Consider the following 24,512-nt stretch of genomic DNA (forward strand, 5'->3'; position numbering starts at 1 on the left):
AGTATTTCCAAAGTAAAATAGACTTGTATCATCAGCATACAGCGTGATATCTCCATTTAGGCCGATTTTATGTATGTCATTTATATAGACTAGAAATAATAATGGGCCGAGAATAGAGCCCTGAGGAACGCCACATGTGATGAGTTGGGGTAAACTCTCAACTCTATTAATTTTAACTATTTGATATCGGTTTATCAGATATGATTTGAACATTTTAAATGCAGAACCAGAAACACCAATGTTTTTTAATTTTGTTAGCATGATTTCGTGGCTTACTGTGTCAAATGCTTTTTTTAATTTCAATTTGCAATTTATCCCAAACCAACAGCTTGCATTGCTTCAACATTCTTCCGCGCTCACTGATTAGAATCAAGTGCGTAAATACACAGCTTCATGGTTTTATCTCCGAAAATTAGGAACTTCCCATGCAAACCTAAATCTCTTATTTCAACCCATTCATGCCCTCTTTTACAACAATAGGGGGCTATACTATTCCAAGTTTGAGTCTATTTTTGATACCAAGTTTAATGGCGTTATCTTCGATAATGACCAACTTTCTTTCATACAGTCTTCCACCCCCTCTATCAACCCCTAAGCCTCTTATTCGCGAAGAAGGTCCTTTCCCAAGCTCATTTCTATCCGTGTACTAAATTTACATCATTATGCATTCATTCATCATTTACATTTTTTATATTAGTAAGATAGAGTTAGATTAGTAGAGAGAGAAAGAGAGATGTGAAGAATATACAGTATGGTTTGCATATATATGAAAAAAATGAAAATACAAGTCATACTGGTCCAGAGAAGTACAGAAAAAGTTATTATTAAATTAAAATTCCTAAGCTATAAAAGTGAAAATTTCAAAGAAAATAAATATATAAATTGAATTCGAAAAAGAAAACAGTCTGTTTAGGCAACGTACTTTGACCCCGAGGAGCTACAACGAAGAACACAGGCGCCAAATCGGCTGTTACTTCTCTTCTCGTAAACAAGCTCTTAACAATAAGCGAAGAAATGAAAATTAATTTAAACATTTCATTTGAACTTTTAGAAATTTAAATTAATAAATACAGTCCATCACTTAAAACAATCGCGCCCTGCGTAAGGCACTGACTTGGATTCACGGACGCTCTGACAGATCGTACACACTACCCGGAAGCTAGCCGAAAACTGATCACTGAATAAACAAACTAAATGGTGAATAAAAATTTAGGCGTAACTAGGACAGGCCACACAATTCTAGTTTATCGATATTTTATTTACAATTACTTACCAATAACCTACACAAGGTATTAAAAACTAGTATTTTTGTGTTATTCGAATGTTTCAATTTTTTTAACAATTAATAAATTAATGAATGGATAAGCTTTGTAAAAAAAATGTTTATTTTTGTAAGTTCAATACTTTTTTTTTATAAAAATAAGAGACAAGACGAGCAGGACGTTGCTCCATGGTAGTTGATACGCCCTGCCCATTACAATGCAGTGTCGCTCAGGATTATTGATAAACCCCAAAAATTCTGAAGAGTGTAGCGACACTACAACTGCGCTCGTCACCTTGAGACATAAGATATAAAGAAGCTACGGCGCCCTTCAGACCTAAACACATTAATGCTTACACATTACTGCTTCACGGCAGAAATAGGCACCGTTGTGGTACCCATAATCTAGCCGGCATCCTGTGCAAAGGAGCCTCCCACTGGTAAAACTGAATTTACGAAACCACTATTTTCTGAGTGGTTTCCTGAGCAGCAAACAAGTAAGTTGGTACGATTTTTGATAGGTTGCTTTCAAATTGCAAACAAGTAATAAATTGTTATTGTTTAGTTCTTCCAAATTCACATTCAAAATCTCTAAACTACTTCATAATTTGTAAAAACAAACTTACGAAGCTATATAGTTTTAAATACCTAGGGTGTATTTTTACAATTATCATTACAGAACAATTTCAAATTAAACTTATACAGCTTACTGTTCATCGATTACAACTCCCTCTAGGGTGTATTTTTACAATTATCATTACAGAACAATTTCAAATTAAACTTATACAGCTTACTGTTCATCGATTACAACTCCCTTTCAAGAAAGCTAATTATCAATAGAAGATGTCCTTACCCTACGCCGTTCAACCTTGCCTTTGAATAAAGTCATTGCCCGCGACCGTCAAAGAGATACCGCCGGCACGTGCTACCAAAGGAATGCCGCTAGTGTCTTGACACGTGTATTTTATAGCTTAAACACATGGTCGGATTTGCTACAGCGGGACCATAGGACGGTCCGGTGGGCGTGAGTGGACGCCCCGCGCCAATTCCTCCGCCGTCGTACTCCGTACGGTCCGGATGGTAATAATAATAATTTTGTGCGATGGACAATGCGACTTACCATCGAATATGGTCGGTACCAGGCCGCGTCCGATGGTTCGGCCGGACCAATCCGACCATTTGTTTAGGCTATAAATACACGTGTCAAGAAACTGGCGGCTTTTCTTTCAAAGCGCTGCCATTCAACTTTTGCACGGCAAATCGGCAACGCCGTTTATGATATTGAAATATTCAAGTTCATTGAACCATTGACCCAGATAACTCTACAGAACGTTGAAAATTGCTTAAAATGAAAAGTCTACTTTTTGACAAAACCAATGCACGAATTTTGTTAATTTTTGGTATATCGTCAGCAAATATGCTAACGAGTATGTACCTACATTTATTTCATATATGCTATTTCCATACGGTATAAAACAAATAAGTCGAGTGTCATTTGTCGAATAATTTCCTCGAGGCTGATTTATATACCACCACTAAAGGATTTAAGCATTTAAAAATTCACGTTCAAAAAGTATGATAAAACTTTGTTAAACATTAAAAGTATTGAAATCTCTTTCGAATGTCGATATATTTAGTCAAACTGATGCACACACAAAAGTCTAATTTAGCCACATTACTAATTTGACAACAGCTGTCATACAAAGATATGTTAATGTCCGCTTACACTACATATGACAAAAAGTTATCCTGGAAAAGATGTCTAAGTCTTAAAGACAAGTTTTTAACAAATAAAATTTATTTCAGGCAACTTAACATTTTAATATACCAGTTTATTTTATGTAAATAAAAATATTACATTTGAGTGTTTGTTTCTCTCATATAGGTTACCTTTACTTATTACTCTTATTATCACTTCTGACCCGAATAAATATCGCCCTGTTTCGGTGTTGCCGACCCTTAGTAAAATTTTTGAAAAAAATATTTTAAGCCAAGTGCTTACTCACTTTAACACTTACAAATTACTTCATGTAAAACAATTTGGCTTTACTAGGGGACGCTCGACTACGGATGCAGGTGTTGAACTCATCAGGAATATTTTTGAGGCCTGGGAGGAATCACAGAATGCACTTGGTATCTTCTGTGATTTATCTAAGGCTTTTGATTGTGTTCAACATTCAACGCTGGTCAGGAAGCTATGCCACTATGGTATAAGAGGATCTGCACTCGATCTTCTGATCTCATATTTAAATAATAGGATTCAGAGGGTCGAGGTGAATGGCAGAAGATCTCCTGGGACTCCTCTCGGTATGGGGGTACCACAAGGGTCTATTCTTGGACCTTTCCTCTTCCTAATTTATATAAATGATCTACCTAACCTTGTAGAAAAAAAACACAAGGTGGTATTGTTTGCGGATGACACTTCACTTTTATTCAAAGTGAAACGAAGCCAAGTTTTGTATGACGAAGTAAACAATGCTCTATCTGACATCGTGTACTGGTTTAGCGCCAATAATTTATTGTTAAATAATCATAAAACCAAATATATTGAATTCACCGCGCCAAATGTCAAAAATGTAGATGCGAATATTTAATTAAATGGAGAGGTGTTTAAACCAGTAGAATCTGCTATATTTCTTGGCATTACTCTTGATTCCAAATTGCAGTGGGGCCCCCATATTGAAGGATTGGCGAATAGGCTTTGTTCTGCAGCATATGCGGTTAAGAAAATTAGACGGTTAACTGACATAGATACGGCGAGATTAGTATACTTTAGTTATTTTCATAGTATTATGTCCTATGGTATATTGTTATGGGACAGTGCGGCCGATATTAATACTATCTTTGTGCTGCAGAAGAGGGCTATTCGCGCGATTTATAACCTAGGTCCTAAAGAATCATTAAGAGAAAAATTTAAAGAAATAAACATTTTGACTGTTGCTTCTCAATACATTTTTGATAATGTTTTGTATGTTCATAAGCACATTGAGGAATTTTCTAGAAACTGTGACATTCATAATGTTAACACGAGGAACAAACATAAACTTGTTATGCCTACTACTCGGTTGGGTCGAGTTAGTAAGTGTTTTGTTGGGCGATGTATATGCTTCTACAATATGATCCCAGAAAATGTACAAAACCAATGTTTTACGAAATTTAAAAGAATTGTTAAAAAACGTTTGTGTGGGAAAGGTTATTATAGCATAAACGATTTTCTTAATGACACCACGGACTGGGAATGAAGCGAACACCCTCAGGCTCTTTAATTATAAATGTTTATTGTACGATATTACATTGTAATCCATATTTTATATTAAAAAATTTCTTGCGCCCATTCTTCTCAGGTCTGAGGCAGTCTCTTTTGAATGGGTGGTAGATTTTGACGTTCAATAAGTGATTTTAAATCCTATTTTGAATAAAAATATTTGAATTTGAATTAGATCCAAATCCATTTAGAGTAGGTATATAACATTCACCTTTATAATATGAGTGCGATTTTTTATTAAAAAACGTAAAGAACCTTCGACTGGACAGATCTTGATTAGAAAATAGAGACAGACTGACAAATGTAAACCTTATAGCAACTCCCTTTTTCGTCAGAGTTTAATAAAATACCTAATTGGTACTCTACTGATAGCACTGTCCAAATTGGATTCTAAATTCAAAATATGCAGCCTAAACTTAAAAAGTTTACATTGCTTCCTATTGACCCATTATATTTTAAACAACTGGAGTAAACGCAGAAATTATAGATATGGAAATCGAAGCATAATATTATGGTGTTATTTGTGGCATGTGCCATATTTCTTTCTTTTGTACGACTATGTTTATATATGTAAAGAACGTCATTGTTATAATGTGATACTGTCGGATAGGCTGATCTTAGTGCATCACTAATGTGGACCACCCTAATGAACACTGGACATACCGTTTATTCTATTTATTTCTACTGCTACTATTGTTACTACAACCACTAAAAAAACGAATCATTAGTTAGCACGTAGGTACCTGGTGTAGTACAAAGTGAGCGAGCCGGTGTTGACCGAGGGGTGGAACGAGGCGTTGACGCGGCAGACAACATAGCGGAGGGACGTTGCAGGCTTTGACTCAGCATATGAGGCTCGCCGGGCGCTGGTGGATAATCATGACATGACCAAAACAGAACAGTTAATAAAAAAAAATCAATGTAGAAATATATAAAAATGTATATTGTTGGGAGTAAGTAATTGGCGATAACCTTTCATGAGAGAGAACCAATATTCATGTATATATTAAACTAGCTGACCCGGCAAACGTTGTTTTGCCATATAAAGTATAATTCACGCGATAGTTTTATAAGTAATAAAATATTGCCTATATTATAGCCTGTACATCATTTTGTTCTATTGTCAATAGTTTTTGCAGCGCACGCAAAAATAGGTTTTCGATTTTACACCTTGTGTTACAAAATAGTAATTTTATTACGGATCCCTAATTTTGAAAAAAAAAAGCATAGCCTTCCTCGATAAATGGACTACCCAAAGCTGAAAGAATCATTCAGCTCGGACCAGTAGTACCAGAGATTAGCGCGTTGAAACAAACATACAAACACTGCAGCTTTATAATATTATATATTATATTATATATATAGTATAGATTTGTTCCATTTTCAAGCACTTAGTATAGTGCAGAATTGTTTACAAATTCGTTGACACGGTATGACAAAATATTAACTTTCAATAACTACGATAGTCTTGGTACTAAAGTTACTTACGCGGCTTGAGAGTTTACTCTCAAGCGGTTCGACGAGCGATTGCAGCATCCTAGAACTTTTAAGTAGTCTTTGCCGCGGGACTTGTACTATTATATAATCTTTGCCGTGGGACTTTTATTATTAACCCCCGTGCCAATCAGACATATTATGTCTGCTATAAAAACTACCGTTGCGTGCCAAGTAGACACATTATATCTGCTCGCGAGGGGCGCGCAGACATATTTTTTTCGTATATACACAGAGTAAAACAAGCTACACGATATTCCACAAGAAAGGTAATTTAACAGACTATAAAATATGTTTTTTTTAATTTTAAAACTTTATCTGTGTAAAATACGACAAGCCGTTAAAATGCGGTTAGCCGTAAAAACTATCTGTAGCAGTCGATTTAAAAATTATTTTTTGTATTATCTATGATGTTTTAGAAACTATTCTATTACTAATTAGTAACTTTGAAGTATGTTTTAGTTATAAAAAAATACTACATTCATTAGTAATAATCGAAATGTAAACTGTAGATAAATCTAAAAAAAATCAAAAAAAAAAGCATGACAGCCAACATACTTTAAACGAAATTTGTTCAAATTACGCAGTATCTATTGTTTATGTTATCTAACAAAGCGCTAGCTTGTTTAAAAACAAAAGCACCGACGTTCGTTTTTACAAACAAACCCAAACACTTGAAAAGAAATAAATTATTTTGTAATCCGAGCTCGTTACGTCATGCGGCGGTAGACAAGGATGGTAATGGCGCCACGCCGCTTTTTGGTTAAGATATTTATTTTATTAATATTACCAGTACTGAGACTTAAATAACAAATTGTTGAAAAGATACTATAACTATTTCTCTTTGATCGAATTTGTAATTATTATTCCAGTTCTACCAGTCACGAATTACTTAATTGTTCCATAGACTGTACCGTACACTTTTTAATAAACGGCTTACTCAGGCTATCCCGTTCTACAATGAAACTTTAAATGATATCAGAGTATATCCCATTTGCCGTATCACCGCTCTTCGACAACACTTCCCTTAAAGCCTCGCCTAGTATCGGAATGCTGGGTCTCGAAATCTCGAGGGATTGGCAATTCCGTGGCCATCTGGAGGCCAAAGCCAAATTGGCTTCAAAGAAGCATTTGGGTCATTAATAGAGCACGGCAATACTTCAAGCCGGCCCACATTCTAGTGATCTATGCTTGCGTCACACATGGAGTATTGCTGACTTCTCTGCTCTGGCGCACCCCAGTATCAGCTGGACCCATTTGACCGCGTGCAACGCAGAGCAGCTCGAATTGTCGAGGACCCAGTGCTCTGTGAACGGCCGGATCAATTGGCGTTGTATAGAGACGTCGCTTCATTGTGTGTCTTCTACACATTTATCACGGGGAGTGTTCTGAAGAGCTGTTTAACCTGATTCCTGCCGCCGACTTCCACCTTCGCACGACACGCCACAAGTTAGGATATCATACCCAACATCTGGATGTGTGGCAGTCCTACACAGTGCGGTTCTCAAGGAGCTTTCTTCCTCGTACTACAAAGCTGTGGAATGAGGTTCCTTGTGCGGTGTTTCCGGGACGATACGACATGGGTACCTTCAAAAAAAGCGCGTACACCTTCCTTAAAGGCCGGCAATACTCTTGGGATTCCTCTGGTGTTGCAAGAGAATGTGTGCGGCGGTGATCACTTAACACCAGGTGACCAGACCAGTACGCTCGTTTGTCCTCCTATTCCATAAAAAAAAGATATCAGAGTAGTAAAGGTAATAAGAACTTAATAAAAAGTAATCACGGTAGACAACGAGGCAGGCGCAGGATGTGGCTTTTCCCAGCGTGTTGGTAGCCTCGCACGTGTAGCTGCCTTCGTCCTCAGCAGTGACATGTGTTATCCTCAGCCTCGCTGTGCCAAGCTCGTAAGATGACTCGAAGTCCACGCACTTAGCTAGAGACTAGAAAATTATATAAATATCACATTTATTGCTAGCCCTGGAAATGATAAAATATAAAATTATTTTATATTCACGTTATTAATAGTATATCATTAATTATACACGTTTCATTAAAATAATGCCATGTTAATTGTGAATGTTATAAGGTCCCTTATACATATAATATTAATGTTAAAAATAAAATAATATTTCATTAACTATCGTGATTTGTTCAACAGGCATACTTTTACGCTATAAGAAGGACTTATTGGTATAATTACAAGTTGTCGAAGAGTTTCCACAGTTGGATATACTGCAACGGACCATTTTTACTGGTTCCTTCACGTACGGCGTTTCGAGCAAGAGTAATAAATAACTCGCGTGCTTGTGGCTCTCTAGTTTCTAGTCACATGGGCGGCGACAAGGTCACGCGGTTATACCATTTCTAGTACCTTATTATTAAGATTTCTATGTTAAGCGTCTCTCGTCGTGTGGCAACTGTGTGGCAATCACGAAGTCTAAGTGTGCTTTATAAAAGTTCTTAAATATTAATACGTTAACGATGCAAATAAGAGATGGTGTGACTTATCACAGGTAAGTTTATTTTATTTATATAAGATGGATAGGCAAAAAGCGTAAATAATTTAGTTAAAAGAATATTTTTTCATTAAATAACATAACTTTCTCTCCCGCTTGTCAAAATGGTACAGATGACAGGACGGGAAAGCTATAGAGTCGCACTTTTTTAAAGGTCCAGTGAACAATGACTAGAAATATTTTATTTTGTGCACAGAAAGTCATTGCCGGTGAATATGAACGGCTTACAAGAACTTGAACAATTACAAAGTAGTGCTATTTACACGGTGTCATAGACGTATACAATAACATAACCTAGTGATAATTGATACTTATTTACACCGCAAATATGTGAAAGCTAATCTTATGCAGCTTTTCCGTACACGAGATAATGGAAGACAATATGCGCCAGTTGGTAGCAAGAGAGAGATGTAAATAATTTTACAAACCAAATAAGAATATTAAATAATAAGAATTTAATGCTCAAATCATTTCTTCAATGGTATAACTTTTATTGAAATCTCTTTCGATAGTCAATATACCCATTCGAATTGACGCACAAAAGTCCAATTAGCCACATATAAAGTTTGACAAAAGCTGTCATACGAAGATATGTTGATGTCCGCTTACAATACATATGCCAAAAAGATGCCCTTGAAAATAAGATGTCAAAGACAATGGAGACAATTTTTTTTGTTCGGCGAATAGGCCCACCTCGAAATGTGGTGCATAGTATTGAAACACATTTAGTTCGAAATGGTCTAACCGGAATACTGAGAAATACGACAAAGTAACCTAATAATCATAAAGATATGTTAAAAATTAAATACAATGTAATATTTTGTGAAAACAAAGGGCCATTATTTAGTCTATCTAATATCAAAATAAACAGAGCCTGTAGGAAAACTAAGGTTACAGCTAATAAAATGTTTACAATGATGCACAGATCAGAATTGTTCATCACACAAGTATTTATTAATAGTCCCAGTCGTGTGTACACCGACACCCCAATACTTAAGTTTAGTTGTTAGGGCACTAACCATAACTACTAAACCAGAAAGCTTGCCGAAAATACATAACAATCATCATTATAACTTCAAAGTCGTCTCTTAAAATAAGTATTTCATATAAATACTATTGAGATATTCTTTTGTAACTTTTGTAAACACTGTTTATCATAGGAAGAAAAAACACATTGTTTATATAGTATAAATATTTAGTAGTCATAATCATTTTCAACACTTCTTAAATACCACACAACAGACACATGTTCACAGCAACCAACAGTACGTCTACCCAACAAACAATTGCAACAGTATCCGGCAAGAGCAGCTCTCGTATTAGAAATCGATAGGTGGGTGTCAACCAGTATATAAGTGTTATAAGGATTTCTACTTGTGTACCTTGATTGTATCCTAACCCGTAGAAGATATTTATTTTGACTAAACTCATGGATAGTTTGACTGAATTCTTCAATTTTGTATTCTCCGGAGGCCCAGTTCAAGTCTCCAGATACCTCAAACAATCAATGTTTTCGCACATTACGATGAAATCGTACAGAACAATTTACACAGCGACTTTCTAAAAAATTGCTGTAGATGCGATATTAAACTCTATGAAATAAACCAAATAATTATAATACATAATGCAAAATAAACTTTCACGCAACTCAAAAGAAATGAAAAATACAGAATTCTGTTTTGACAACATAAAAATCAAAATAACAAACTGCAAAATACACAGTTCACAGATATAGACTATGTCTATGTTACTTTATTCCATTGCACGGTAATATTAAACTATGTACTTATTGCAAAATTAATTTAACCTCTAAAACAGTAATTAGGTTCATGGATCCAATAGATATTTGTAACTTTTAAAAGATGATAATCACTGTTACCACGTTTTGCAGTAATATTTTTATTTTCTCACATAAATGTTACAAATGTTTCATTATACGCATTTTTTGCCATGGTGACCATAACTGGATACAGGAAATGTATCATGTGTTTGCCTTTTTATTATAAAGAATTTAAAGGGTTCGAGCCCATTCAGCCATATTTATTGAAGTAAAACTTCTTTCGGCGCGACTTGGGGGTAATTCAGAATTTTTTCTGACGGAAGTAACGCTCAGTACAAAAGTCAATTGAAAGAATTTTTTAAGCCGTTATAATTTGATGGTTTTTAAAAATATTTCATATTGCTTAGTATTTTTTTTTATAAATTTTTAAGATTGATAATTGTTTATTTATTACTACTATTGCAATAAATAATATGTAAGGTTTCAGAATTTTTCTGACATTCGTTAATTTGTTCTTGGTTTTTGTTTTTCGTTTTCATTATTAGGATAGGCAAAGGGTTCGAGCCCATACAGACATATTTGTTTATATTCAATAATAAAATAAAAAATAAAAAAAGCCTTTTATTCTAATTCTAAATTTCATAGTTAAGTTAAACTAAATTTAAAAATTAAAACAAACTTATAATTATTGTTAGTAAACTTAACTTGAGCCTAATATTAACGCCTAAATTATATTATATAAGAACTTAAAAAAAGAAAAGTTTTATGTTAGTATGTTTTTTATCTATTTATTAATAATTAATGTTTAATTAGCAGTGTGGGCCCCTCTTTGGGTGAAGGCCTCCTCCATTTTCTTCCACACTCTACGGTCTTTGCCCAATACTAGCCAGTAATTTTCCAGCGTATTCAATCACATCATCAGCCCACCTCTTAGATGGTCTTCCAACTTTTCTAATGCCCACCGGCCTTTTCCATTTCGTTGTCTGTATCGTCCATCTCTTGTCTATGTGTCGTGATATATGACCGGCCCATTGCCATTTTAGTTTCAATACGTGGGTCAGTGCATCTTTTATTTTTTTCCATGTCTGATTAGAACATTTTTTATCTTTTGAATTTTTCTTATTTTTTTTTTTTTTTTTTTTTTTTTTTTTTTATGAAAAATATAATTACAATTTATTATTATATAACAGGCCAAAAACCACAGAGGTTTGTCCGGCATGTTAGAAGAAATACTATTATCGATTACAATTACAATAAATATTAATATTAACTTATAAATACACAATTTAATAATATAGGTACAATACAAACGAAAAAAAAAAAAAATTAATGTAGGTACAACAACAGTACTTATTGTAGCACGGGTGAGTCGCATGGCCTGCCACCGCAATGTATTGAATTTTTGAATGACCGTCTGTTTAGATATATTAATTAGTAAACAATACTCAACTATTGTCAATATGCTTCTTTCTATAGCTCTCTGTGTCGTTCTAATTTTTTTGTTTTACTTTATTTGTGAAAGTCCATGTTTGACATCCATATAGAAGACATGGTAATAAGCATGTGTCAACTACTGTTTTCTTCAGCTTCAGATTGAAATCTCTCTTTAGAATTTCTTTGAAAGGCCAAAATTTTTTCCAGGTTAGATACCTTCTTCTTTCGACTTCTTCTTCGTTGGATTTTTTTTTTACCAAAATGAAGATTTTTGGGGACAGAGGGTCTCCTTGTTTTACTCCTCGTTCGATTTTTATTGACTCTCCTCTTGTTTCCAATTTAACATTACTGGTACTGTTAGAGTAGGTGTGATCTATTATCTATATATAATATAAACGTAAAAGTCCTGACTGACTGACTCACTCACTTAAATCAACGCCCAGCCCAAACCGTTGAACCTAGAAAGCTGATTTTTTTGCAACAGGTAGTTTACATAACGCAAGTATCCACTTAGAAGGGATTTTTGTGAATTCCATCCTTAAAGGGGTGAAAAGGGGGTTGAAAGTTTGTATGGGGATGGAGTAAAATTTTAAGTAAGAAACTTGAAACTTTGCGTATGGACTCCTTATTACAATACAAGAACACGAATTTCTGCATTTTGAAAAAATTTACTCCTAAAGGGGCGAAAAGGGGGTTGAAAGTTTGTATGGGGATGGAGTAAAATTTTAAGTAAGAGACTTGAAACTTTGCGTATGGACTCCTTATTACAATACAAGATAAATAATTTCAGCGTTTTGAAAAAATTCATCCCTAAAGGGGTTAAAAAGGGGTGAAATGTTTGTATGAACCGATTTAGATGATGGAATCGATGTTTGAGACCCGGGGAAGGACATAGGATAGTTTTTATCCCGGAAATCATCCCCTAAGGGAAGGGGATGAAAAGGGTGGTGTGGAGGTTTGTGTGGCGCTACAATATTTAAACGAGACCAACGCGGACGGAGGCGCAGGCAGAAGCTAAAGAGGGGTTCAAAGTGTGTATGGGGAAACTCTTTTTTTGAGCTATAAAAATAGGGGGTTAAATAGATTTTTTTGACATTTGGTTAGATGTATGGTATGTAGTGCCCAACTCAATTTTTTTAAGGGTTCCGTACCCAAAAGGCAAAAACGGAACAGTATTACTAAGACTCCGCTGTCCGTCCGTCTGCCTATCTGTCTGTCTGTCTATCTGACTGTCCGTCACCAGGCTCATGAGCCTGGTTCATGAACCGTGATAATTAGAAAGTTGAAATTTTCACAGATCCTTTTGCCGCTATAACAATAAATACTAAAAACAGAATAAAATATTTAAGGTGGCTTCCATAAAACAAACGTGTTTTTTTTGCCGTTTTTCTCGGTAGGGTCTATACGATACATCCAAATACCTACGCTTATAACTACATGAGGTTAGAGGGCCGACATTCTTCGAATATTTAAAAACTGTCAACGATATCCTCCATCCAACATTTCAACTAGCGTGTAACACCCTTGGATTGCTAGAGGACGATAAACATTGGGACACAACTTTAGATAAAGCTGTATTGTGCGATTCTCCTTTCAAGCTGCGTGTACTATTCACAATAATGATAAGATTTTGTCAATTTACTGATCCCTTAAGCCTTTGGGAAAAATATAGGGACAGTTTTTCGGACGACATTAAACGGCAACTTGAAAGAGAATTGCAAAATGGTGAGTTATTCATGAATGAGGTGTTTAACAGATGCTTGATATTGATCGAAGATGTAGTTTTAGCACAAGCTGGAAAACATTTGGATCAATTTGGTTTACCTAAACCAAAAAGATCCGCAGTATACCTGAATAAACGCGAATATCTACGAGAGACAAATTATGACCCTTGCGCCCTGGGAGAGGTAGTTACACATCACGAGGAATTATTGACAAACGAACAGGCAAATGTTTATCAACAAATTCTAGCCAGCATTGAAAGAGAGATTGGGAACATTTTTTTTAGGTGCTTCTGGTGGTACTGGAAAAACTTTTCTTATAAATTTAATATTACCAAAAGTAAGAAATAACCGGGGTATCGCTTTGGCTGTCGCGTCATCAGAAATCGCTGCCATACTACTGGAGGGAGGCAAAACTGCTCACACGGCTTTCAGGCTGTCTCTTGAATTACTTCCTTTACTTACAGACTTATTAAACCTTAATCATACTGAAACTCCATTTTGCAACATCCCAAAACAAAGCAACGCAGCACAAGTGTTGTGAGATTGCAAAATTATCGTTTGGGACGAAAGCACTATGTCGCACAAGGGGGCCTTAGAAGCGTTTAACAGAACCCTAAAAGACATCCGAGGGAACAACTTCACGATGGGAGGGGTCACGGTTTAATTAGCTGGAAACTTTCGTCAGACTCTGTCCGTAGTGCTGAGGGGAACTCGAGGTGACGAAGTGAAAGCATGCATTAAGGCGTCAAATATTTGGCCCTTAATTAAAAAACTAAACATTACAAAAAACATGCGAGTGCAACTTAAGGGCGACGTGTGCGCCGGGGAATTTTCCGATCTTTTACTTAAAATAGGTATTGGAAATTATCCGATAACTGAGGGCAAAATTGTAATCCCACCAGAACTTGCGTTAGTTGTGCACACCGTTCAAGACCTAATAGTCCGAATTTACCCAGATGTCCAAAACTTGCCCAATAAACCCATGGAGTGGTTGTGTAAACGTGCTATTCTGAGTCCTAAGAACGACCAAGCTTCTGTCATTAATGACACTTTATTGAAGGCGTTCGAAGGCGCAGAACTTCAATACAACTCTGTGGAATCTGTAGTAAATACGGATGATGCTGTTCAGTATCCTGTGGAATTCTTGAATGCACTCAACCCGCCTGGACTACCAACTCATAAACTTGTCCTTAGAGTGGGTGCTCCAGTTATGTTAGTGCGTAATCTGAACCCTCCCAAGTTGTACAACGGGACCAGGTCGCGTATAAAAGTGTTACATAACAATACGGTAGAGGCCACTGTCATTACTGGTTGTGCTAGAGGTGAATCCATGTATATTCCACGCATACCTCTAATACCATCTGACTACCCGTTTGAATTTAAAAGGTTGCAGTTCCCCCTTAAGGTCTGTTTTGCAATGACCATTAATAAATAAATAAAATAAATGAGAAACTGGAGAAGACTACATATAAGTCACCCTATGTAATTAGTAAATTTGGAGTTCCTCAAGGAAGTCTTATGGGACCCTTACTATTCTTAATTTATTTGAATGATTTAACCGATGTGGTTGACTATAACTGTGTATTATTTGCAGATGACATATCCATAATTATTCCTGACGAGCATAAAGCGATAAATAATTATAATATGACTATTAAAAAAATTTAGAAACTATATTGACATGGTTCAATGAGAATAATTTATTCGCTAATATGACAAAAACTAAATATATACAATTTTCTAATTATAAAACAATACATAAATCTCTAAATATACACACGGTGACCAAATGATTTAAGAAACAAACACAATAAAATTTTTAAACACAATAAACCTTATATTAGATTGCAATTGTAAGTGGAAAGCTCAATGTGATACAGTGGCAGGCAAAATAAATAAGTTCGTTTTCGTTTTAAGAAGGCTCAGACAAACTGTATCCTTTAATGCTGCACTTACTGCATACCACGGTTATATTGCGTCAGTTTTACGGTACGGCTTAATACTATGGGGAAACTCCACTAATATTTCACATGTTTTTCTGGCACAAAAAAATGTATAAGAGCTTTATGCAGTGTCAGTCCTCTAGAATTGTGTAGACCATTATTCAAAAAGCTCCGTCTGTTAACGCTTACTGGTCTATATATATTAGAAATTTGTATGTTCATTAAAAAACATGGTGAACTTTTTAAACCAGCAAAGGACCATTCCATATTAGGATTAAGAGATCCAACTCGCCTTCTGATGCCATACTGTAGAACAGCACTTCATCAAAATAACTCAAATGTTATGTGTATGAGTGTATCTTTAACTACCTTCCAAAGAATATTAGAGAGATGCCTAAAACATTAATGCATAAAAAATTTAAATTATGGCTAATAGATAAATGCTTTTATAGTTTAAAAGAATTGTTCAGCCAAAAATAATAGTATTTAAATGTAATTTTTTGAGAGGTACCTCCAAACTAATGTTTATATTATATTATATTATTGAATTAATGCTATATAATGTGTATTAATGACTTATATATATAAAATTCCAATATTGACAATCAAATATTTGTATGCTGATATATTGGCAAATTATGCTGTACACCAATTAATTGTTAACAACTATGTTGCCACGATTCATACAAATACATCATTTCATTTCATAAATCCCAAGGTCAGTCGTTAAAAACGGCAGGGATTGACCTAAGGGGGGACTATTGCTTCTCACACGGGCTTACGTGACTTGTTCTAGAGTAAGTTCGCCGAGCAGTTTAGTCATACTAGCACCTCAAGGCAGAACCACTAATGTAGTGTATAAGGAAGTACTATAGCTAATGCAACAACAATAATATCATGCATTTACAATAATGCATTGTAATTTGTAATATCACTTTGTTGGTAAACTTCAGCACAATTCTACTACCATAGGGAAAATAGCGAATAAACCTTATTCAATAACCTGCCTGCTGGAGTCTGTTAAGCGAGTTGTATCATCATTGTAAAGAGCTACCATATAAACGAGTTCTACGCGGACGAAGTCGCGGGCAGAAGCTAGTCTTCTGATATTTTTTACAGGAGGTACATCATGGGATTTCAGTGCTTTCCAAATTGAATCATGACTAATACTATCGAATGCTTTGTTATAATCAACGAAAGCTGCGTAAAGTGGTCTATTGTACTCTTTATATTTTTCGAAGACTTGTTCTAAAGTATGATCAGTTGTACTGAAACCTGAGCTTTCGCCAGCTTGTTCTACAGGTTGTTCGTTATCAATTTGTTGTGTTATCCTTTTTAAGATTATTGAGAAAAATAATTTATATATGTTTGCCAGTAAATTGATAGGCCTGTAGTTTTCTATATTGTTAGGACCGCCTTTTTTTATATAATAATATTATGATATCTGATGCGTTCCATTGTTTCGGTACTACTTCTGTCTCAATCATCATACTAAATAGCTTTGTCAGACGAGGAACAAGAATGGGTTTATAAATTTTGAGTACCTATATCATTACTTATGTTGTCCGGTCTTGTAATATTGTCATATACTTCTTTTCTTGTATTATAATATCATTTGTCTGTGTACATTTATTATTTGTATGTTTTGTTATTTCCTCATTCTATTATATTTTCTCATATATTATAGGCCTCAGTTCCTCTTCCTCTGTTTTACGATATAATTCTTTATAAAAATTTGATTCTTGATCCATTATATCTTTTCTAGTATTTGCTATGGTTCTTTTATTTTAAATTTTCGGGATCCATGTTTTATGAGTACATAATTCTTTAAAAGGCTTCGCCTTTACGCTTCTGTGCTTTTTAAATTTTTTTGTGATAATATTTTTCCTATGAGTACTGTTATCATTTTTTATCGATTTTTTAGTTTCTTTGTAAATTTTACTCAATTCTTCTTTAAGTTCTTTATTCTCATTTTTTATATGTATCAATTCTGTTCTTTTTTAATAAGATTGCTGATTTTTCACTAAATATTCTGTTCCGGTTTTTCTTTATCTGCACTTTTCGTGGTGTAGGTCTTTGTAATATAGCCTCTAGAAAATGTAATAAGCTTGTTCATCAATTTCTTTTTCCCATCATCCTTGTTTATTTTCCATGTAACTTTTACAGTGTTCTAAGTAATTCTTTGTTTCTTCTTCTGATTTAGGGATGGGAAGCTTTGTTCTGTATGACCTCCTACTCTTCTTGATACAGCTTAATATAAAAGTTTGTCGTAACAGTCTATGATGCGATGGAAAGTTAATATTACTTAAGACCTCAAAGTTTGTGACAGATTTTGGTGAATTCGTCAGGGTAAAGTCGATTTCATTTTTGACTTTTTGATCTGGCGACATCCACGTCCATTTATTTTTTGTTTTTTATTAAAAAACGTATTAGTTATTGATAGTTTGTATTCAAGAGCATATTCTATTAATCATTCTCCTCTTTCGTTTCTTTGTCCAATACCATATTTTCCCATGACCATACTTTCTCTTGTTTTAGGTTGACGTATTTTTGCATTGAAGTCTCCTATAACTACAACCTTGCTGTCACTTGCTTTTTCTGTAGGTGCGTATACCTGTATTATTGAATTTTATTTCGTAAAAAACATTTGTGACAGTGCTACTCTTTCTGATATTCCTGTGAAATTTGATATATTTTCTTTAAATCCCTTCTTCCCCAAGAATCCTACTCCATGCTTGCCTTTAGTTTCTCCCATGTAACAAAATATATTTTCTTGATATTCTTCTATACTGCAGCCTAGTGTTTTTACTTCAGCAAGTCCTTTTATGACACAATTAATAGATTGTAGTGCGTTAGTTAATTCTAAAAGCCTTTCTACCGAGAACAATGATCTCAAGTTGTATGGACAAATTTTTAATAATTATTTTTCTTTGGATGGAGGGTTTTGGTCTAAATCCTCACAATGACCAGTCGGATTGAGGATTGGTTTCTTATTTTCCTTATAATTATTTTGTTTTTGCTTGTTTTTCCTTTGCGGTTTATTACCGTGGCTGATGATTATTTCCTATGCTGTGTTTTTACCTCTGGTCATGATTGGCGTTGACGATCATAAAGAGCTGCTTCTTTCTCTCATCAAAACAAACGCATTTTTTCTATTCACCTTGTTTGAGCTATTAGTCTGTTTGCTTGTTTGGCTTAGAGGTGAAGATGGCTTTCTTTTATGTCGTTGGGTAGTTTCTGAGGAAGTACCAGCTTTAACTATGAGTTTATCAAATTTTAAATTGCAAAGTTTCCTTTTTCTTCCATCAGCTTTATTTTTAGTGGCCTTTTTGTTTCAATAACTTCCTTAGAGTAATCATCGGTGATATCTGTTCGTTAGTGAAATGAGTACTGGCCTTATTTTTCTGTATTTTTCTATTTCTTTCTTTCCTATTCTGAAAAGGTAGTCAATATCACTGTTACTGGAGTTTATATTTAATTCGTTTTTTAGTTTTTCTACTGCTATTTCCATAAGATTAACTACACTTTTGTAAAAAACATCGGCACAAGTGTATCAATATACAATTCTTGAGAAGGTAGTGCAGCCCCCTAACAACACCATATCCTATTGAACTGGTTACTACCAGAAATGGTCCTTCCAGCAAGACTCGGCGCCGAGTCAGAAAGGTCGCAATACGCAGTCGTGGTTGGAAACGAACGTTTCGGACTTCATCAGAGCTCAAGACTGGCCGTCGTCTAGTCCCGATCTTAATCTGCTGGATTATGAATTATGATTTATGGTCAGTTTTAGAGTATACGGCTTGCTCTAAATGCCATGATAATTTGGAGTCCCTAATACAATCCGTACGATTGACAGTGAAGAATTTTTCCCTGGATAGAGTGCGTGCTCTGCTTCTATTGATAACTGGCATCAACGTTTAAAGGGTATTGCAGCTAATGTGTCTCTACTTTGAATAAGCTTTTATGCTTTAAATTGTTTTATATATATGTATTAAACTAGCACACTGTAAAAGTAATAAATGTTACTTGCAATAGAAAAATTTATTTTTTATTTGTTTCAGTATTTATGGCAAGACTAGTAGGTAGATAGAGTTGGCAACCACACTAAACAATCTATTCTAATTATGATATTTGTATTATTTTGGGATACATTGTGTTTTTAATAAAAAATTATACATTTTGTTTGAACATCCTGCTCGTCTTGTCCCTTATTTTCATAAGAATAAAAGTTTTTATGATATATTTTTTATGTATATTTACTATGAGTATTAGAAAAATAACATGATACATAGTTATTAATAAATATTTAAAAAAAAACTTAGATACAAAGAAAGAAAATATACATGTGAATAGTCATAAAAAAGGAGCCATTTATTTCCTGATCATTATTAGAGTTATTGTGTACTGTATTTACACAATATTTTAATAGGATCTCGTGATTTATATGAAATTAGTTTTGTAGCATTACTTACCTTTTGTTATGTTATTATTATTATAAACAGAGGCGGCCCTACCCATTGCGAGGCTCCAGGCGGCAGGTGTTTGCAAGGCCTAGATCTAGTTGTTCTTTGATCTTTCAATTATGTTAAGAATGAATTATTAGTTAACTAACTTTATTTTTATTTACCTTTATTTTATAACCTTATTAAGTAAATATAAAAGTATAGATAAAAAATCTATCGTTTTTTATTTGCTTGGGTTGTTGCGCGGGGCCCCCGCAAGAGCGAGGCCCCGGGCGTTTGGACCGTTTGCCACCCCTTAAGGCCGCCACTGATTATAAATATATTATTATCAGTATATCCTTTCATTTTTGTGTTTCAATTACATTCTCAATTATTTGTTGAGTATGTGACATTGTGTCGTAAGATGTAATTCCGTTAGGGGTAATTTTAGTCATAATAATAATATGACAACACCTAAGACGTCTCCTGTCAAAACTATGACTATCACGCTCAGAGTACTTCTATAGAGTCAATATTCTAAGTTGTAAACGACATTGGCAGCCAAGGTATTAACTACTAAGGTAGATCAGTCGGAATTTGACTGGTGAGTGATGTCAATATCAGTTGTGGTGCGAATGTACATAGGCTATAAATATATGACTTGTTTCAATCGAAATGAAATCAATTATAAATATAATGTTTGTCAGTTATTGATAAATATTTTATCAGTTTGGCAATGTGTCATTAAGGTACTTATGTAAAAATAACAAGAAAAGAATTACCTTATTATAGTGAAACCATGTTATGTCCGGTTCTGGGTCACCAGAAACTTGACATTCAAACTCCACAGCATCACCGTCATAGGCGAGCAAATCAGTCAGCTCCTTCTCAAAGCGAGGTATCACTTCCACGCGTCTGAAATATATTATGTGCACTGTTTGAAATCAGGTTATCAATTATCATAGACAATGTCAAATAAATTCTAATCCCACTATAAAAATCCATGATTGAGAGTTTTTTAAGAGTGTAGATATTATAAACTCCGTTGCAAAAAAAAAGTGCATATTTTATTTGTTCGAATATTTTTAGCGTTCATTTAGTTGTAAAAGGGATTTGATGAAACAAAATAAAATAAATATTATTTACTGATGTGAAAACACTTTTGTTTGGTAATTAAGTCGAACTTAATTTGTTATATTATTTTGATTTTTAGGATTACTCATTTAAAAAAAAAATATATTTTTAAATAACTTCGAAATTTTCAAATTTGGCTCATCGTAGCCAATTCTGAAGTTTGTCATTGGAAATAATATGTTATTTTACATAATATATTTGAGGTCCTTAGGTACAAATATTTGTTTAGCCATCCTATAAAAATAATCCGTACAACTAAACTAGGGATGAGCGTCCTAGCGCGGTATTTATACGATGATACGACATGGCAGCCTTCATAATCGCTCCTGTAATCACTGAGGGATTGTGCGGAATGTAAGGTAGCTCACGCTACCAACTGTAAACGCTGTGTTTTAATAGTTATGTACTTAATTCATTTGTTTCTTTATTGTTCATGTCTTTAGTGGTCGCTATATTCAATCTGTTATTGATTCACTTTTATATTGTGGGGCAAATTTATTTACGAGAATTAGTTTATTTCGGTGTTCTATGCCATATCAAATGTTATGTACAGAAAATATAACTAAAGCTGATGATTAACACAAATAAAATATGTCGCTTAGTTCTCATTCAAACTCATTCGTAAAAAAATATATACAACAGTTTTCATTATATTCAATAAAAATAAATATACAGGATACATCATAGCTCACAGCTCATCACAGCTCGAAACCGGCGTGAAATAGCGGCTATGCCGCTGTGTTTCGTCCGGTGAGTGGGGTATCCGGAGGCCTACACCCCCCCTCCCAAATACAAATGGCAGCACAGACTAAAACGAGACTACTCCAGGACGGTACCAGGCTATGCAGCCCTTGAGAATCCGTCCCTGGGCGTCCACAATTAGGGCCTGTACCTAACAGTGGTTGCCCAGGCTGCCCCGCGTATTCTGGAGGGGGCAAATCTGCGCTGACTCGGGGCAAACAGAGCAGTAGGCTCAAACCACCCTCCTCCACACTCGCTGTGGACTTTTGCAACATCAGGGGGCTTCGCTCAAATTTAAATGCCGTCCACTTTCACCTGGAGACGGCGAAGCCGGCCCTGCTCTTTTTAACCGAGACACAGATATCCTCCCTGGCTGATTCATCTTACCTTTCCTACCCGGGGTATAATTTGGAACACTCCTTTATACCACGTGTGCGTTTACGTCAGGGAGGATGTCTGTTCTCGACGCCTGAGCTTTCTTGAAGGACAGGACCTATCCATCATCTGGCTGCGTGTAGACTGCGATGACCATCCGCGAATCTACGCATGCCTGTATAGGTCCCATAGCGGTAACGCAGAGACTGAGCGGCTCCTCGAACACATCCAAATGGCTACAGATTCCGTGTTGGAGCAGATCCCCACTGCAGAGATATTGTTTCTTGGCGATTTTAACGCCCACCACGCCGAATGGCTAGGCTCACGTACCACCGATCATGTAGGGAGATCTGTTCACGACTTCGCCTTAGCATATGGTCTGACGCAACTGGTTATTGCGCCAACGCGAATCCCAGATGTGCAAGATCATACACCTTCACTGTTGGACCTTCTGTTGACCTCACATCCGGACGGCTACCTAGTTTCCGTTGACCCTCCTCTGGGATCGTCGGACCACTGCCTGATCCGGAGCACCGTGCCGATCACGGGCCCAACACGGCCCCGCTTCTTAGGCTATCGCCGCGTGTGGCACTATAGGTCAGCAGAGTGGGACGAGATGCGGTGCTTTTTTGCATCCTACCCGTGGAGGCAGATCTGTTTTTCGCTGGGAGATGCCGCTGCTGATGCTGTTGCTGATGTGGTACTGCAAGGTATGGAACTCTTCATTCCATCCTCCTCTGTGCCTATCGGTGGCAGGTCCCAACCATGGTTTGACCGCTCCTGCAAAATGGCCTCTCGCCGAAAGCAGGAGTGCTATAAGGCTTGGGTGAATGCGGTGGTATCTAAGGATGTGAATTCCAGCGAACTTAAAAAACACTTCAATCATGCCTCCAGGTCCTTCAAAAGAGTTATTGCTGACGCGAAGTCGAAGCACATTGGCAGAATTGGCGAGAGACTTGCACGAATTCCCTCGGGAACTCGTGCGTTCTGGTCGCTCGCCAAGGCTGTCCAAGGAAATTTCTGCCAGCCAGCCATTCCGCCACTGCACAGGGATGATGACTTGCTGGCCCATGACGCGAAAGAGAAAGCTGATCTCCTGGGCTCCCTCTTCGCGTCCAACTCGACTCTGGATGACCAAGGTGCACCACCACCGCATATTCCGCAGTGCGATTCATATATGCCGGAGGTAAAAATCTGGCATGGTGCCGTGCTTAAGGCGCTTCTCACCTTGGACATTCACAAATCGAGCGGGCCCGATGGCATTCCCCCGATAGTGCTGCGGACATGTGCTCCGGAACTGGCGCCGATCCTTACCCGTCTTTTCCGGCTCTCCTACTCATCAGGCGTAGTCCCGAAATTATGGAAGGCGGCTTTAGTGCACCCGATCCCTAAGAAAGGTTTACGCTCAGATCCGTCCAACTACCGCCCCATTGCCATTACCTCCATTTTCTCCAAAGTAATGGAGTCTATCATCAACCGCCAGCTCTTGGGATACCTAGAGGGGCACCAGCTGATCAGCGACTGCCAGTACGGTTTCCGTCAGGGTCGCTCAGCTGGTGATCTTCTTGCGTACCTCACCCATAAATGGGCGCAAGCGGTTGAGTCGAAGGGAGAGGCGTTGGCGGTGAGTTTGGACATAGCGAAGGCCTTTGATCGGGTGTGGCATAAAGCGCTTATAGCGAAACTGCCATCCTATGGGCTTCCCGAGAAGTTGTGCAAATGGGTCACTAGCTTTTTGGCTGATCGGAGCATCAAGGTTGTTATCAACGGTGCATGCTCCGACTTAAAACCCATAAACTCTGGTGTCCCGCAAGGCTGTGTGCTATCCCCTACGCTGTTTCTTCTGCATATCAATGATATGCTGCACAGGGTATGCTTCCTACACCGGCCGTGCCAACATGTCCCGGGATAGCGTCGACGAGAACCGGATCAAACTTGTGTCTGAAATCGAGACTATGCTTTGCAAAGTCTCGGAATGGGGCTGACAAAATTTAGTCCAATTCAACCCCAAGAAGACACAAGTTTGTGCGTTGACCACTAAAAAGTCTCCCTTTGTCGTATCCCCTCGATTCGAGATAGCTCCTCTAACTGCCACAGCCTGTATTGGCATACTTGGCGTCGATATATCGAGCGACGTTCAGTTCCGTGGTCACTTGGAAGAGAAGGCCAAACTGGCCTCTAAAAAGCTTGGAGTACTCAGTAAGGCGAGACAGTACTTCACTAAAAGCCATCGCCTGCAACTTTATAAGGCGTAAATTCGGCCTCACATGGAGTACTGTTCTCACCTCTGGGCGGGTGCTCCCCAGTACCAGCTTCTTCCCTTTGACCGCATACAACGAAGAGCGGCTCGAATCATCGACGATCAAGTCATCTCCGATCGGCTTGATTCTCTAGCATTGCATA

The 24,512-nt window shown here is 36.6% G+C and overlaps 1 protein-coding gene across 3 annotated transcripts in view; it reads right to left on the reverse strand.

The window, feature by feature from the left end:
- The window catches only part of LOC126978524 (uncharacterized), a 111,393-nt gene that overhangs the window by 2,843 nt on the left and 84,038 nt on the right, over positions 1 to 24,512 (reverse strand). For all 3 annotated transcript variants that reach the window (XM_050827380.1, XM_050827379.1, XM_050827381.1), the window contains exons 24-26: positions 20,642 to 20,774; positions 7,804 to 7,960; positions 5,270 to 5,392 (exon numbers count right to left, since the gene is read on the reverse strand). In XM_050827380.1, coding sequence (XP_050683337.1) covers positions 5,270 to 5,392; positions 7,804 to 7,960; positions 20,642 to 20,774 — 413 coding nt within the window. The remainder of the gene's footprint in view (positions 1 to 5,269; positions 5,393 to 7,803; positions 7,961 to 20,641; positions 20,775 to 24,512) is intronic.

This window comes from Leptidea sinapis, chromosome Z, assembly GCF_905404315.1.
Source record: "Leptidea sinapis chromosome Z, ilLepSina1.1, whole genome shotgun sequence".
Classification (NCBI taxonomy): domain Eukaryota; kingdom Metazoa; phylum Arthropoda; class Insecta; order Lepidoptera; family Pieridae; genus Leptidea; species Leptidea sinapis.